The 17,919-nt window shown below is 42.7% G+C and overlaps 1 protein-coding gene across 2 annotated transcripts; it reads left to right on the top strand.

Annotated features, from left to right (window-relative positions):
* The first annotated feature begins 7,100 nt into the window (after positions 1-7,100).
* LOC116361833 (uncharacterized) lies at positions 7,101-10,076 on the top strand. Of its 2 annotated transcripts, XM_031816127.1 has the most exons (5): positions 7,101-7,503; positions 8,368-8,443; positions 8,673-8,791; positions 9,020-9,056; positions 9,188-10,076. In XM_031816127.1, the coding sequence occupies exons 2-5, from the start codon at positions 8,405-8,407 to the stop codon at positions 9,677-9,679; spliced, it is 687 nt and encodes a 228-aa protein (XP_031671987.1). In that variant the 5' UTR covers positions 7,101-7,503; positions 8,368-8,404; the 3' UTR covers positions 9,680-10,076. The 2 variants fall into 2 exon arrangements, with proteins under 2 accessions (XP_031671987.1, XP_031671986.1); XM_031816126.1 differs by lacking the exon at positions 7,101-7,503 and having other exon boundaries at positions 8,217-8,443.
* Positions 10,077-17,919: the final 7,843 nt, after the last annotated feature.

Below are 17,919 nucleotides of genomic sequence, written 5' to 3'. Positions count from 1 at the left end.
GCTCGAACCACGCAGTTTATAATAGTAAAATAGACAACAAAATCTACATAAACATTGTTGATTATCATAATTTCAATCCCATCACATAACCATGTCTCCTACTGGTATACTTGGTATACTCCAAGGTGGCATAGCAGTTCAGACGTCTTTTGTCCTCGTCTTGTCGTGTCCTGTATATATATATATTTACAACTTTTTTCACATACATTTTATTTTTATTTTCCATCAACTCATCTTCAAAACACTCTCCTGCAACCCGCCTCACCAATTTATATTTATAAAAAAGTATTATTTACCTCAAATCTGTAATCCTCCAAGAAGCTAGCCAGAAACTCCAAGAAGCTAGCCTGAAACTAGCCAGAAGCTAGCCCAGAAGCTAATCCAGAAGCTAATCAGAAGCTAGTTCAGAAGCTAGTTAGCTCCTTTACTGGCAAATCGTTAGTATTCAGCTAACCACGGTTTGTGGTCATCAGCTATCCTTTAGCTCGAAAATCTATCGCCAGTTCTGTACAGCGCGGCTCGGAACGGAACATACCGGACCAATTTTTCTCTCCATGTCCCTGGATTTCGACTGCTCTCTGGACATTCATACCCGGATCTCACAGCTAGCTAGCTGCTATCCGTGTGACTATCGGCCTTCGTCGATTCCGGAGCAAACATCAATTATTCCGGAGCTAGCCAGCGCCGTCAATCACTCCCGAGTTCCATCAATCACTCCTGGGCTGCAGTCACCTATCCGGACCCGTTTTACTGCCTACGCGGAGCCCCACCGGGCCTTCACAACTGGACTGCTGACGTTATCTACCCGAAGGAGATCCGGCTGGCTCCTCCGTCGCGACGTTACCTGAAAGCCCATCTGCGGCCTGCTAACCGTTAGCTGTCTTACCGGCTGCTATCTGAATAGACAATCGGACAATTTATTTATTTTTATTATTATTATGTTTTCTTCTTGGGCCTCTATAACTATATCTATTGTTTTTATTTTTGTTGTTGTTGTGTGATTTGGATTAATCCCCTCTACCACACGGAACCCCACTAATCTACTGACGGAACGCAAGAGGTGGCTAATAACAGACCTCCATCCTATGCTAGCTTGCTACCGATGGCCTGGCTAGCTGTCTAAATCACCAACCAACCTCTCCACTCACTGGACCCTTTTGATCACTCGACTAAGCATGCCTCTCCTTAATGTCAATATGTATTGTCCATTGCTGTTCTGGTTAGTGTTTATTGGCTTATTTCACTGTAGAGCCTCTAGTCCTGCTCACTATACCTTATCCAACCTATTAGTTCCACCACCCACACATGCAATGACATCTCCTGGTTTCAATGATGTTTCTAGAGACAATATCTCTCTCTTCATCACTCAATACATAGGTTTACCTCCACTGTATTCACATCCTACCATACATTTGTCTGTACATTATACCTTGATGCTATTTTATCGCCCCCAGAAACCTCCTTTTACTCTATGTTCCAGACGTTCTAGACGACCAGTTCTCATAGCTTTTAGCCGTACCCTTATTCTACTCCTCCTATGTTCCTCTGGCGATGTAGAGGTGAATCCAGGCCCTGCAGTGCCTAGCTCCACTCCTATTCCCCAGGCGCTCTCTTTTGACGACTTCTGTAACCGTAATAGCCTTGGTTTCATGCATGTTAACATTAGAAGCCTCCTCCCTAAGTTTGTTCTATTCACTGCTTTAGCACACTCTGCCAACCCGGATGTTCTAGCTGTGTCTGAATCCTGGCTTAGGAAGACCACCAAAAATTCTGAAATTTTAATTCCAAACTACAACATTTTCAGACAAGATAGAACTGCCAAAGGGGGCGGTGTTGCAATCTACTGCAAAGATAGCCTGCAGAGTTCTGTCCTACTATCCAGGTCTGTACCCAAAGAATTTGAACTTCTACTTTTAAAAATCCACCTCTCTAAAAAGAAGTCTCTCACCGTTGCCGCCTGCTATAGACCACCCTCTGCCCCCAGCTGTGCTCTGGACACCATATGTGAACTGATTGCCCCCCATCTATCTTCAGAGTTCGTGCTGCTAGGCGACCTAAACTGGAACATGCTTAACACCCCAGCCATCCTACAATCTAAACTTGATGCCCTCAATCTCACACAAATTATCAATGAACCTACCAGGTACCTCCCCAAAGCCTTAAACACGGGCACCCTCATAGATATCATCCTAACCAACTTCCCCTCTAAATACACCTCTGCTGTCTTCAACCAAGATCTCAGCGATCACTGCCTCATTGCCTGCATCCGTAATGGGTCAGCGGTCAAACGACCTCCACTCATCACTGTAAAACGCTCCCTGAAACACTTCTGCGAGCAGGCCTTTCTAATCGACCTGGCCGGGGTATCCTGGAAGGATATCGATCTCATCCCGTCAGTAGAGGATGCCTGGATATTTTTTTTAAATGCCTTCCTAACCATCTTAAATAAACATGCCCCATTCAAGAAATTTAGAACCAGGAACAGATATAGCCCTTGGTTCTCCCCAGACCCGACTGCCCTTAACCAACACAAAAACATCCTATGGCGTTCTGCATTAGCATCGAACAGCCCCCGTGATATGCAGCTGTTCAGGGAAGCTAGAAACCATTATACACAGGCAGTTAGAAAAGCCAAGGCTAGCTTTTTCAAGCAGAAATTTGGCAGTCTCTATGGGGGTGCCACAGGGTTCAATTCTTGGACCGACTCTCTTCTCTGTATACATCAATGAGGTCGCTCTTGCTGCTGGTGAGTCCCTGATCCACCTCTACGCAGACGACACCATTCTGTATACTTCCGGCCCTTCTTTGGACACTGTGTTAACAACCCTCCAGGCAAGCTTCAATGCCATACAACTCTCCTTCCGTGGCCTCCAATTGCTCTTAAATACAAGTAAAACTAAATGCATGCTCTTCAACCGATCGCTACCTGCACCTACCCGCCTGTCCAACATCACTACTCTGGACGGCTCTGACTTAGAATACGTGGACAACTACAAATACTTAGGTGTCTGGTTAGACTGTAAACTCTCCTTCCAGACCCATATCAAACATCTCCAATCCAAAGTTAAATCTAGAATTGGCTTCCTATTTCGCAACAAAGCATCCTTCACACATGCTGCCAAACATACCCTTGTAAAACTGACCATCCTACCAATCCTCGACTTTGGCGATGTCATTTACAAAATAGCCTCCAATACCCTACTCAACAAATTGGATGCAGTCTATCACAGTGCAATCCGTTTTATCACCAAAGCCCCATATGCTACCCACCATTGCGACCTGTACGCTCTCGTTGGCTGGCCCTCGCTTCATACTCGTCGCCAAACCCACTGGCTCCATGTCATCTACAAGACCCTGCCAGGTAAAGTCCCCCCTTATCTCAGCTCGCTGGTCACCATAGCATCTCCCACCTGTAGCACACGCTCCAGCAGGTATATCTCTCTAGTCACCCCCAAAACCAATTCTTTCTTTGGCCGCCTCTCCTTCCAGTTCTCTGCTGCCAATGACTGGAACGAACTACAAAAATCTCTGAAACTGGAAACACTTATCTCCCTCACTAGCTTTAAGCACCAACTGTCAGAGCAGCTCACAGGTTACTGCACCTGTACATAGCCCACCTATAATTTAGCCCAAACAACTACCTCTTTCCCAACTGTATTAAATTTTAATTTATTTATTTATTTTGCTCCTTTGCACCCCATTATTTTTATTTCTACTTTGCACATTCTTCCATTGCAAAACTACCATTCCAGTGTTTTACTTGCTATATTGTATTTACTTTGCCACCATGGCCTTTTTTGCCTTTACCTCCCTTCTCACCTCATTTGCTCACATTGTATATAGACTTGTTTATACTGTATTATTGACTGTATGTTTGTTTTACTCCATGTGTAACTCTGTGTCGTTGTATCTGTCGAACTGCTTTGCTTTATCTTGGCCAGGTCGCAATTGTAAATGAGAACTTGTTCTCAACTTGCCTACCTGGTTAAATAAAGGTTAAATAAAATAAAATAAATAAATACTGTAAGTACTATCACCCCATCACATAACCATGTCTCCTATTGTAGGTACTATCACCCCATCACATAACCATGTCTCCTACTGTAGGTACTATCACCCCATCACATAACCATGTCTCCTACTGTAGGTACTAACACCCCATCACATAACCATGTCTCCTATTGTAGGTACTATCACCCCATCAAATAACCATGTCTCCTACTGTAGGTTCTATCACCCCATCACATAACCATGTCTCCTACTGTAGGTACTATCACCCCATCACATAACCATGTCTCCTACTGTAGGTACTATCACACCATCACATAACCATGTCTCCTACTGTAAGTACTATCACCCCATCACATAACCATGTCTCCTACTGTAGGTACTATCACCCCATCACATAACCATGTCTCCTATTGTAAGTACTAGTCACATACTTTACTTGACACCAGCCAAATGAACAAATTGCTTCTTAGAATCATCTTCCTTTCCCATAGCTGACCGGCTCGGGAAACCAGATTGCACAGCGGAGAAGGTACGGTGGGATTCGAGATGGTCAGTGATCTGTTTGTTGACTTGGCTATCGAAGACCTTAGATAGATCTATATCCATCCTGCCCTGCCTAAAAGTTTGGGCCCAGGGTGTCACCCCCTTTGAAGAGGGGGATGACTGCGGCAGCTTTCCAATCCTTGGGGATCTCAGACGATATGAAAGAGCGGTTGAACAGGCTGGTAATAGGGGTTGCGACAATGGCGGCGGATAGTTTCAGAAATAGAGGGTCCAGATTGTCAAGCCCAGCTGATTTGTACGGGTCCAGGTTTTGTAGCTCTTTCAGAACATCTGCTATCTGGTTTTGGGTAAAGGAGAAGCTGGGGAGGCTTGGGCGAGTAGCTGCGGGGGGTGGGGGGGGGGCGGAGCTGTTGGCCGAGGTTGGAGTAGCCAGGAGGAAGGCATGGCCAGCCGTTGAGAAATGCTTGTTGAAGTTTTTGGTTATCATGGATTTATCGGTGGTGACTGTGTTACCTAGCCTCAGTGCAGTGGGCAGCTGGGAGGGATGCAACCAGGCTCACATGAAACCCTTCATGAAGACAAGTAGCCTAGTGGTTAGAGAGTTGGACTAGTAACCGAAAGGTTGCAAGTTCAAATCCCTGAACTGACAAGGTACACATCTGTCGTTCTGCCCCTGAACAGGCAGTTAACCCACTGTTCCTAGGCCTTTATTGAAAATAAGAATTTGTTCTTAACTGACTTGCCTTGTAAAATAAAAATTTGAAGCAGAGCTTAATTTGTAAATTGGGAGGTGCTAGAACAAAGAGTGGGTGCTAGAGGGGGGGGTTCTGTGGTACCAGAACTCATGAGAAAAAAGATCACCTATTATAATAGAGCATTGAACGCATATCATCACCTGCATTGTTTGGGGTTTTAGGCTGGGTTTCTGTACAGCACTTTGAGATATCAGCTGATGTACGAAGGGCTATATAAATACATTTGATATCATCACATTTGGGTAGAGCCACTTATAGAAGGTGCACACATGGGGAACATTTTTAGTAGGCTACAATATGAGGAGGAAATGAGTCCTAAAAATGCTTTCCAGTTTCACTGACTCACCCAATGATGCGCAGCTCACTCGCTGGAGATTGTCGATGCGCTCGTGTCAAAAGCCTATCTCTCCCTGTTTTGTAAAACAATGTTTGGGAGTTGATCAAATATTTTGGTAGTCTACAGCATAGTCTTATCTTTTCAGCAAGAGTCATTGCTTTTCAACCTGTGTTTTCCCTCGATTGTATTTGAAATATTGCAAAAGGGCTGTTTTGTCTGCGTGCTGTTTTTTCACTGACAGATTTGCCTCGCGTTCCCGACTGTAGGCTATTCTTTGTTATTGGGCTACAATCCGCAGCTAGGCTATTTAAAAAAAGGGACCATTGGTCCTCTGTAGCTAAATTATAGGGCTTCTCACGACGTATTAGGCTATTCTGAATGATTTAATTTATTTCCGAACAGACAGCAGTAATTCCGTAACTTTAGAAAATTCCTCCAGAACCCTTCACGCAGCTATGATTCTATAAGGAAACAAATGATGAAGTGCAACTCTGGAGAGATGAGGGGGTAGGATAATTGACGAAGAGGCAACTCGAATGAACTTTGATCGCTTTTATTATAATTGTTACATAGCAAAAAGTGAAAATGATTTTTCATGGCACGAGAGGTACCGGATTCGGCCAAATAGGTTCCGGAACAAAACAGTCCAGAACGGAACGGTGCCGGATCCTGTTCTGGCATGATCCGGTTCAAATTAAGCACTGATTTGAAGTACCTAGGCCTCTACCTGCTGAGTATAAAGATTATTAAACTAGATTCAGTGGGCTTGTCATTCACAGTACTGATGAAAAATCAAGTACAGTTGATCTAAATGTGGGTATACGAGGCCATCTAGTGGTCACCGGATTTAAAAAGAAAAATCATGCAAGTTATCTTTGCACTAGCATGCGATGCCATATATTTGACACAGGTATTTATTTTTCAACATGTATTGTCATTGACTGGAACAAAATATTGTATGAGCTATGCCTCTGTGTCCCGGCGTTGTTGTACCCCTCTACTATCTGGCTTGGTGGGGCGATCTCGTTCTGCATGCCTGCTTCACTGAGATACAATGTGTCGTCATGCATTTGTGCATGCACGCTGTTAACGGTCATATCCGTCTTGCTAGCTAACTTAGCTAGCTCATCAACCAGTATTTTATTCGCTTTTTCTGCACGACAGCACTTATTAAAGCCTTGAAACTCATGGGGACCTCACTGTTACCACGGGTCATCGAGCTAGCCCTTATTTGGCAGCAGGGTTGCATCGGTTTCCACTGGATGTGACAGCTTGTTAGGCTGGCTAGCTAGGTAGTAGCTAATTCGCTAACGCGAACTGTTTATCACGTAGCAGCCTATGCTGACTAGCATCGCTAGCAACTAGCTAACATGGATAAAGGCTAGTCGTGGGTCCACAAAATCAAACGAATGGTACTGAACTGATAACAAAATCATGTTTCGAAATTGTAGAAGCTATTTATGCTTTTTTTGTTGTTGCTTAATGACATTGCGAATATCATAATTTTTGACTACCGGTATGTATTTAATCCGGTTTCGGCATGAGAAAAGTATTAATCGCAAATTCCAGCACTAACGGATACCGGGAAATAAATAAGTATTAATCGCAAATTCCAACACTAACGGATACCGGGGAATAAATAAGAGAACCGGTCACGAATGCGGAGCCACGCCCTAAAATAACATGTGACCACAAGGCGTTTGTGACACATTCATGCGTTCCAATATTGTCATAATTGTCTGTAGGTTCTAAATTGCTTATGAGCTTGGCTGCCCTTCAGAAAGTAGCTGATTCTTGTACTCTACAGCTGTATTTTCCTACAGTTAATAATAATACTAGCAACAAAACAGATTTCATTCCTTAAAATGATATTGCCAGATGGAAGAAAATAATAAGGTAGGCCTAAACTGTAAAAGATATACCTTAAAGACTGCTTGTGTTTAATCCTGAATCCAGTTGCCCCTCTTGTACTGGGATAAAACAATAGGGAACCCATGAACCTTATGGAGGAGTGCATGTGTTTTGCAGACACACCTGGCTTCTAGACTGACTGAGGTAAACATTTTAGGAAAGCCTGGGTTTTTAAATCCCGGTGACAGCAGATATGTCAAAGTTTGTCAATGTCATGTTGCCCTTCCATTTAGATGAAACTAGCGAAAATGATCATTTTCTTCTCTTAATCCACATTTTCTAGCATAAAAACATGTTCATGGTTTAGGGCTGGTGGGCTGCATATATATTGGTAAAATATAAAGTGTGTGTGTGTGGGGGGGGGGGGGGGGGGGGGGGCGTAGTGGATATAATGGGGTATAGGCCTAACTGTTGTTTTGAGGGTGAAATTTCAACCACAGGATGATGTCATCATTGTAAACTAAATTCAGCATAGCCAAACCTTGTTATAAAATAGGTTGAATTTGTACCTTTGAAACCATGTCAGATTTTCAACATTATATACACTTTCAGAAAAAAACAATAGGCAGCACCTCAGCCCGGGATCGAACCCCATCCACGGTTTTAACTACACCCAGCCCTGCTTAGCTTTAATATGTCACTGACTACTACCAATATGCTATTGTGAGAATGATTATTGAGAGATCTCTTAATAACAAAATATATTCAGTGTTAATATCGAAGTCATTCTAAGGGGTAGGTTTGACAAAGCAAATGAGTGAGTGAGTCTTTGACATGAAGACAGTGGTTAGATTCTGCCATTGGGACTGCTCTGATGTTGTTTCCATTCTCTCCTGGTTATGACCATAGAGCCTTGTCCCAGTCTCTAGACCTGCCTGTCTGTGTGATGGATGACCACCTGACCTCTGAAGCTGTCAATGAGATGGTAAGTTGACCTTGTCATTTCATATTACAACATTAATCCAATAAAATGTTATAGTGATGCTATCATTGGCAATGTTGACGTAGCACAACCATCTCTGTTGTGTTGCAGTTGTTTAATTGGCCCAACGTTGCCAATGCTCCTCCACTCTTTAACAGTTAATAATTATTTCAGTATGATATTTGTTGTATATTAAGTTTGATTATTTGCAATATAATTACATTTCTACCAGGAGCAGAGCAATTCTACCAGGAGCAGAGCAACCTCAGTGATGGAAACCACAGAAGAGGGGAAGCTCAACAATGTGGAACATCTGACACTTATGGACTTCCTTCAAAACCTAACTGAGAAGTATGTTCTGTTTTCTTTGGTACTATCACACCTTCAAGGAAATAGGATCAAATTAGAAACTGATCAATCGGAAAAAAATGTTCAGTGCTAGAAAAGTTGTCACATTGCAATTTTGCCAAAACAACTGACACAAAGCAAGTATAACTTCACGATCAGGCAAATAATTAAATAAAAACAATTCTGCCACGCATCCTGATATGACAACATTTATAACAATATTGTTTTCAGGCAATGGAGGGGGATTCGTGAGGGCATGTTTGACCCGGTAAGATCATGTTACTGACAATTTAATTAGATTACCATGAAAACTCTGCCTAATGTTTAACCTTGTTCATAAGCTTTTGAAAGACGCACTATGCAACATTTTAAAACACTTCTTCTGTTTCTGGAATACAGCTGACAAAACAACAGCTTGCCGGCTTGTGTCTGAGGATTGTCCAGTTTTTATCGGACAAGCTGATGCAGATCATCATCCCAGGTCTTTACGAACTACTGGGCATCCAAGATGCTGCCTCCTCTCCATTGTCACAGAGATCTCTCACAGCGTCACTCACCAGTCTGTTAGACGATAAGACTAACACCAAGTCCCGCGTGAGATTTACTGAGGCTGGTGTACCTAAGAGGCCAGGCAGTCGAAAGTCTTACAATAGCTTTCGCATCCCGACTCCCTACCCTTCCTCCAACTGTATGGAGCAGGAAGAGGAAGAAGAGCAGGAATCACAACTTAAGTTCAAGGAGATTTACCTGACTAAGGGCAGTGGAAGCTACCTGCCCAATGGGGCCATGAGGTATGTTCTTAAAGGGAAATTTAACAACTTCATATTCATCTCCAGCATCACCATATGTGAAAATTACACATTTCCATGCTTTGTAGTAAAAAAAATATAGAGGGACGTAACTGTTTCCAATAGTGCTGAGAAATTAGTGCTTTTTGAGGTTGGTTTGGTTTCGATTCAAATATTTAAAAAAGAATCACGGTTTTGGATTTCAATACTTTTTTTAGACATTGAATGCACTATGGATTATGTGTGTTGAATGCTGTAACAACACATAATAAAACAATGAATAAAAGTCCCATGATGGTAGTGACTGTCCATTACTGTTTATGACTTATCAACCATCATTTACTTTCTCATATAAAATATTTATTTGATGACTTTATTATTTCATTCCAAGTCATCAACTCATCTCTATAGAGCTGCTGCTTATCCTGTCTGACAAAATCACTATTTTAGTAGTTCTTCAAATTAAATAAGACCTACTTTTATGACCTACTTTTAGATCATGTATTTCCAGGTAGAGAATCCTCGCAACGCAACTGCTTTTTATCTCTCTCATGCATTCTCTCGTCTCTCCGTCTCAGTCAATGAGGTTTCCGTATCTGCTCCACACAGAGTGGACAAGCAAGTGGGCGTGCAATGGATTATGGAAATTAATTGCCATATTTTCTGTGCCAAACTATGTAGAATATTGACCTGTTGGAAACTACAACTCCCTACTACATTGCATAGTTCGTGCTTGATCTGATTTATCTCTACAGAAACTGAGCATCGAGCTCACAGAAGATGAAAAAAATTAACTATATGGAATTCAAATAATTGAGCCGACGTCGGTCAATTAGTTGTTTAAAAAACAAGAAATAACAAAAATGTTGGTTTTTCACATATGCTGATGTTGGGGTGGTGCTGGAGATGATGAATATGAAGTTGAAACATTTAGAAATTTCCCTTTAACATTTCTTCAAACTGCCTTGTATTTATGATTGTCCTTGAAGTTATTAGAAGTTACAGTATTTGAAGTTTATAGCAATTTGGATTTTTGTAGAGGATAGATATTGCCAGGATAGATAGATATCTACAGGCCAGTTTCAATACAAATGACTTATACAAAAAAACATTTTATTGGGCTTTAGAAATTAAGCAGTTAGGCTGACATCACACTAAGGTTTTTTCTCAGAGAAACAGCAGTGTTTTCCTCATTGTTTTCAATGGTGCAGATGTATTTGACACACTGAATGTGCATCACAGCCTTACATATTATTTGTTTGACTGTGATGATTTCTGTTGTTTTTTTCCCCAAGGATTCTAACCTCTCTGTCTGATGTGCAGAAAAAAACAACCAACTCTGAGACGCTACAAGTCCTCTTAGGTATCTCAGAGGACACCCTCGTCACCTGTGTGCAGGACAGCCTGCAAGGTTCTCTCTCCAAACTTGCATGCATGTCCAATTCTCCATCTGGAAGTGCAGGCTCTATGATGCTAACCCCTGCTGTAATGGCAGAGTTGGCTAAAGATGTCAAGTCGGCCTTATCAGTGGTCGTTAAGAGTGCCTCCGCAAGCCAAACCTCTCTAGTGACACCGGTAAGGGGAGACTCACAGACCAAGGTGACTGAGAGCATGGTGAGAGAGATGGCTGCTAAACTTGAAAAAGTTGACCAAGAGAGCAAGAGTCTAACAGGGCAAGTCATGACCACGATCTCTGACACAATGGTGGCTTTTGTTGACGAGAACGAACAGAATTTGCTGGAAGATCTGAAGGACAAGATCACGTTTTTGGCATCGCATGTTGGCTTCATTGACGATCTTGATGCCCTGATAAGGAAATACGAGAGCAGCTACAATATTGGTGAATCTGGTTCCTCCTGCACGCTCACATCTAAGAGCATCCAAAAACTCTCCAGCCGGGAGTTTCAAACATCAGCAATACAAGCAGTGAGTGGAGTTCTTGCCAAAAAAGTCAGTAGTTTGAGCTTTCCTCGTTCAGTCATTCAGTCTGAGTTAACAGGTGCTGTATCAGGTCAAACATTGTCTGGCATTGTAAAGACAGAGTCAATTCACCCAGTGCTCTCAGCAGCGTCAGTAGTTGTTAAGACTTTCGTGTCAGATATGAAGTCCTTGGCTGAATCTGAAGAGAGTCCCCAACAGAAGAGTGCCTGGTCTGCTGCTGTTCACATTTACCAAAGCATCCAAAACAACTTGAACGATTATTTCGGCAAGCTTCAGCGATTTGCCTTAAAGAGCATTGTCACATCTGATGATAACATCACAAATGCTGAGTTTAAGGAGACAGTTCCACTTCCTTGCTTAAACATGAAAGATAGGCCCAGTAAGAGTGAGCCTCAGTTGCCAGAGTCCACTGGTGCAGTTACTTTACAAAGAGGCCTAAGTGAGTGCTCAAAACTTCTTTGGGCACAAACAGAGTCAGAAGAAAGCAAGCTCCTTCTGACAACTTGCACCAAAGAAGTCATCTCAGAGCTTCTGGTCTTGTACAACACTGAGATGTCAAAGGACGACCCCCTGTACACTGTTGGAGAAAAAGGATCAGGCTTCTCTATTGAGAGAGAGAAATTTGTAGAGGGTGTTCTGGCTCAGCTTGGGGATATCTCCCATTCCAGGGCCTCATCACCAATAGTATGTCAGTTCTCCTGTCAAAATGAGGGCAGCAGAAGTAAGGCCACAGCTTCTTTGACCAGTCTGTTAGATTGTATTAGAAAACTCTCAAGTGAGGAATTTAAGAGAAATGCCACTCAAGCAGTGAGTGAGTTCCTAGTTAAAAAGTCCACCAGTAGCTTAACTAGTGCACAGCCTGCTTATTCTGTAGCATCCAGGTCTTGTTCCATTCAAAACCAGTACACATGGTCAAAGGATATTTGTGCGGATTCTGCTGCCTTTGGCATCATTGAAACATTTGTGGAAGACCTGCAGAGCTTGGCACAACCTGCAGAAGTAGAGGAGAGAGAACCTGACCTCCAGGAAAATGCACAAAAGCGAAAGAGCAGGATCTGGTCTGCTACCACTAGTTTATATAACAATATTAAGAAGACATTAAAGGGCTTCACCATTCACCGGCGGAGGTCAGACGTACAAAGAAGAATGTCTAGCCATACACCCACAGAGGACTCTGGACATCTTGTGACTGAGGAGTACCTTGGTTTGGCAAGCCAGAACTTGACGCAAGCTAGTAAGAGTGTGCCTCACTTGCCCAGTTTGAACCAGGAAGTGACTCTACACAGGGGTGTCAGCGAGAGTTCAAAACTTCTCTGGACTGAAACAGACGACGCTCTACTGACCAATAGTACCAAAGAGGTCATTTCAACAATCTTGACCTCATGCGAGGATCAGACATCAAATGCACCTTGCTTCTCCACAGTAGGAAAGAAAATATCTGATATGTCCCTTGAGGTCAACATGTTGGTAGGTGGTGTTCTGTCTCAGCTGAAGGACATCTCCTTGTCAAGGTCCCCAACACCATGTGAAGACATGTTTGAACGTCTCCAAGGTTCTACTGAGCGAACCTCTCCAGTAAGTCTAGATTGCAGCACGGCTGCCTCCAAAGGCATTGCATCTTCCCACAGTCTTTCAACAAAGAGCCTCCAAAAACTTTCTAGTCATGAGTTCCAAACCAAAGCTGAGAAAGGAGTCAGTGAGGTCCTCTCTAGATCATTTAACATTGTGGAGGAAGGTACAACAGATAAGTACCTCCAGTCTTTATCTACATCCACCACATCTACTGATATTATACAAACCATAGTGAAAGATCTGCAGGAGCTCACCCAGACCACCCAATCATCTGACATGGTATCTGGAACCTCCCTGCTCACCACTGGACAGGTTTCTGAGAAAATAATCTGGTCTGTTGCTCGTAACATCTACTACAGTCTGCAGAGTAAGATTACGGAGTTTCTCAGAAAAGATCTTCAAAGATCAGACACAACACTTGGTTCAATCCAAATCTTTACATATCAAAGCAGTCCTGCATCACAAAGAGCAAGTCTCGGCCATCTTGAGGTCAACCAGAGCAGTGTTACACCTGGTGGAAACGATGCCTGTGTGGACATTCCGCACAAATTACTACCTAAAACCACTGAGCTCTCAGGATCCATGCTGGAGGATATTGACACGATCCGTTGTAGGAGTGCTGACAGCCCAAATACAAGAAATACCTCTTCTTCACGCTCCTCCATCTCTTTAACACCTACTTCAAAATCAAAGCAGTCAGAATGGGACTTCACCTTGCCCGGTACTCCCATCCCCACTGAATTATCTGCTCAGAGTGACTTTCCCATTGTAAGAAACATGATCATTCAGGACTTGTTTCACACAGAGAACTTACTTCCCCCATCCTTTGTGGACAAAGTCAGGCAAGCTGCTGGGGTGGTAGTGGACAAAATGGTGGAAAGTGTTGAGAACACACAGGAAGATGGACAGGGTGCTTCTCATCCTGACAACCTCCGATCTGCTGTTAGGAAATTGAGAAAAATAATTTCCACTGGGACCATCCACATTTTCAGTCATGAATTTGTGGATAAAGTGATAGCCCTTCAGGACAGCCACAGCACTCCACAGGTCTTAACATTGGCAGCAGCCAGAAGTGCTTCAGACTCCATTCTTTCAAGGCTGAAATGGGGAAAGGAACAATTTGCCATATCCAGGAAGCTCTCCTCTCAGCTTCTCCAGATATTTGCTGAAGAGACAGTGAAGGGCTTCCTGAGACAGTGGTTAGATGAGTATGAAAATATAAACATTGATGTTTCAGTCCAGAATGAACCAAGCACCTCTACTTGCATGGTCTTTCCTATCCAGCTCAATCAGAGCAAGCCAGAGGATAGTGACACAATGAATCGGCTCACGAAGGTCATGGTCAACAAAATGATGGATGCCTTATCAGTTGGCTCAAGTCATCAAATGATCACCAAAGCCAATGCCAAATGTTCTTTTGAGTCCGGTACCAGCATGGCCACCAGTGACATTGTGGAAGGGATGTTGGATTTGGTAAGGGATAGCACCAGCAGTACTGGAGAGCAGATCCCCATCTTCAAGTCCAAGAAAAGCAAGAAAACCATGTTCAGCAAGATATGCTTTAACATAAAGGTATAGTACAAGTACAGATTTTTCATGAATAACACTGCTTTTGAATGTATGAGATATTATTTGTTTATATAATTCAGTATTTTAGCATTGTATTGCCTTTTTCCAGTTGATATACTGTACTTTAAGATATATAACAGTTTGTTTTAATGTGCATTTTCCCACCAAACAGGGTTCCAAGAAAGTTAGAAAGGACCACTGTCCTCAAAAGTCTATGGAGTACCAGCCTCAGAACACTTCCCCTACTGTGTACTTTACAGGTAAGCCCTGCTGCTGCTCATTCAAGACTAAGATATTATTACTTTAGCGTTCAACTAATTCATTTGGAAAGACATTGCACTCTGCTCTGAATTGTTACCCATGACATACTGGATGGTCTTTCTTTGCAGAGTCAAGGACAAATTCTCATGGCTCCTTTGCTCCAGAGGGAAATGACATCGCATATTCCTTCCCACCTGAAGAGAAGAGTCGCAAACCCTCCCTTTTCACCAGAATGTATAGAGCCATCACTAGAAGCTTCTCCAACCCAAGATAATTTTCCTCATTAAATGAGATTGCATTCATTTGTTGTCATATGTTGACTGTTTTGCTAGCACAGACTGTAATATGTTCTGCGATTCATCCACATGCATTGAGGAGTATACCACCTCAGTCACAGGCTACATCAATAAGTGGATTGACAACGTCGTGCCCACAGTGACCGTATGTACATATCCCCGACAGAAGCCATAGATTACAGGCAACATCCACACCGCGCTAAAGGCTAGAGGTGCTTCTTTCAAGGAGCGGGACACTAATCCAGACACTTATATGAAATCCTGCTATGCCCTCAGACTAACCATCAAACAGGCAAAGTGGTTGGTTAGGTCAGGGTGTGACTAGGGTGGGCAATCCAGGTGATCTATTTCTTTGTTTGGACTGGTATGGTATGGTTCCCAATCAGAGGCAGCTGTCTATCGTTGTCTCTGATTGGGGATGAACATTATGTTTGTTTATATATATATATATTTTTTGGTGTTCATCTAATAAAGTAAGATGTACACTTACCACACTGCACCTTGGTCTCCTCATTCCGACGACGAGCGTAACACAAAGCGTAAATACAGGACTAAGATTGAATCCTACTACACCGGTTCTGATGCTCGTTGGATGTGGCAAGGCTTGCAAACTATTACGGACAACAAAGGGAAACCCAGCCGCAAGCTGCCCAGTGACACAAGTCTGCCAGACGGGCTAGGTGCCTTTTATGCTCGCTTCAAGGCAAGCAACACTGAGGCATGCATGAGAGCATCAGCTGTTCGGTACAACTGTGATAACACTCTCCGTAGCCAATGAGAGCAAAACCTTTAAAAAGGTCAACATTCACAAGGGGTCAGATGGATTACCAGGACGTGTGCTCCGAGCATGCGCGGACCAACTGGCAAGTGTCTTCACTGACATTTTCAACCTCTGTAATACCTACATGTTTCAAACAGACCACCATAGTCCCTGTGCCCAAGAAAGTGAAGGTAACCTGCCTAAATTACTATTACCCCATAGCCTTTGAAAGGCTGGTCAAGGCTCACATCAACACCATCATCCCAGAAACCCTATATATCCACTTCAATTTGCATACCGCCCCAACAGCTTCACAGATGATGCAATATCAATCGTGATCTATACTGCCCTTTTCCACCTGGTCAAAAGGAACACCTATGTGAGAATGCTGTATATTGACTACAGCTCAGCATTCAACACCACAGTGCCCACAAAGCTCATCACTAAGCTAAGGACCCTGGAACTGAACACCTCCCTCTGCAACTGGATCCTGGACTTCCTGAACGGCCTCCCCCAGGTGGTAAAGGTAGGCAACACCACATCTGCCACACTGATCCTCAACATGGGGGCCCCTCAGGGGTGCGTGCATAGTCCCCTCCTGCATGGCCAGCATGACTCCAACACCATCATTCAGTTTGCTGACGACACAACAGGGGTGGGCCTGATCACCGACAATGATGAGACAGCCTATAGGGAGGAGGTCAGAGACCTGGCAGTGTGGTGCCAGAACAACATCCCCTCCCTCAACATGAGCAAAACAAAGGAGATGATCGTGGACTACAGGAAAAGGAGGGCAGAACACTCCCCCATTCACATCAACAGGGCTGTATTGGAGCGGATTGAGAATTAAGTTCCTTGGTGTCCACATCATATTCTCCCTGCTGCCATTCAGATTGGAGCTTGTGACTGTATCTAAATTAATTTACCCCCTGTTTTTTTGCATAAATATGTCTGTAATCAGCATTTATTTGATGTTGGTAGACTAGCATTTGTATGTCTTTCTCTGTATCATGATGCCTTGACATTGGTTATTAATATTAAAGTGATGTACAGACTGAGTTTGTACTCTATTTTTAAGCCACACAAATCTAAATATCCTTGAACATAACTTAATTTTCAAGTTGAAAGAGTGCGCCAAGAATAAATTGTGGGTGAATAAATATTCCGTTTTTAATCAAACTTTTGTAATGCTGTAAACCCTTTCCATCAATTGTCACTCCAGGTATTCTGAACATTGTCTTTTCTATTATGAATGGGATATTTTTCATACCAGTTTGACTGCTCAGACAAGTGTAATAAACTATCATTACGAACGTGAACGTTGACTAACAAAAGTTGAAGTTATACACCTACAATACTTGTTACCTACATTAAGCCAAGATGGATCTTGAACTTCGATACCATTACATGAAGGGTCAATGATGAAAACCCTGCAAGCCAGTGATATAGAGACATTAGAAAAGGTTTGTTTTCAGTGGTGCAAAGTACTTAAGTAAAAATGATTTAAATCGTTTTGGGGGTATCTGTACTCAAACTATTTATATTTTTGACAACTTCAGTACATTCATAAAGGACAAAAATGTACTTTTGACTCCATCCACTTTCCCTGATACACAAAAGTACATTTTGAATGCTTTGTATGACAGGAAAATGGTCCAATTCACACACTTATCAAGAGAACCTCTGATCTGGCAGACTCAATAAACACAAATGCTTAGTTTATAAATTATGTCTAAGTGTTGGAGTGTGCCCCTGGCTATTCTTACATTCAAAAAAAGCAATACAATAGTGTTGTCTGCTTTGCTTAATTTTTTAAATTATTTTTACTTTTGATACTTGAGAATATTTCAAACCAAATACTTCCCAAGTAGTATTTTACTGGGCAACTTTCACATTTACTTGAGTCATACTGTTTGCAACTGACTGATTGAGGACTTTTTCCAC

This window comes from Oncorhynchus kisutch, unplaced genomic scaffold (assembly GCF_002021735.2).
Source record: "Oncorhynchus kisutch isolate 150728-3 unplaced genomic scaffold, Okis_V2 scaffold748, whole genome shotgun sequence".
Lineage (NCBI taxonomy): Eukaryota > Metazoa > Chordata > Actinopteri > Salmoniformes > Salmonidae > Oncorhynchus > Oncorhynchus kisutch.
The sequence above is the reverse complement of the archived record's forward strand: the minus strand, read 5'-3'. Positions and strand labels throughout refer to the sequence as shown.

Bases quoted from the DNA above. Each gene is read 5' to 3' on its own strand.
- LOC116361833 (XM_031816126.1), top strand. From the start codon at position 8,333: ATGTTGTTTCCATTCTCTCCTGGTTATGACCATAGAGCCTTGTCCCAG. The intron at 8,444-8,672 runs GTAAGTTGACCT...CATTTCTACCAG, and splicing joins CTGAAGCTGTCAATGAGATG to GAGCAGAGCAATTCTACCAG. The intron at 8,792-9,019 runs GTATGTTCTGTT...TATTGTTTTCAG, and splicing joins CTTCAAAACCTAACTGAGAA to GCAATGGAGGGGGATTCGTG.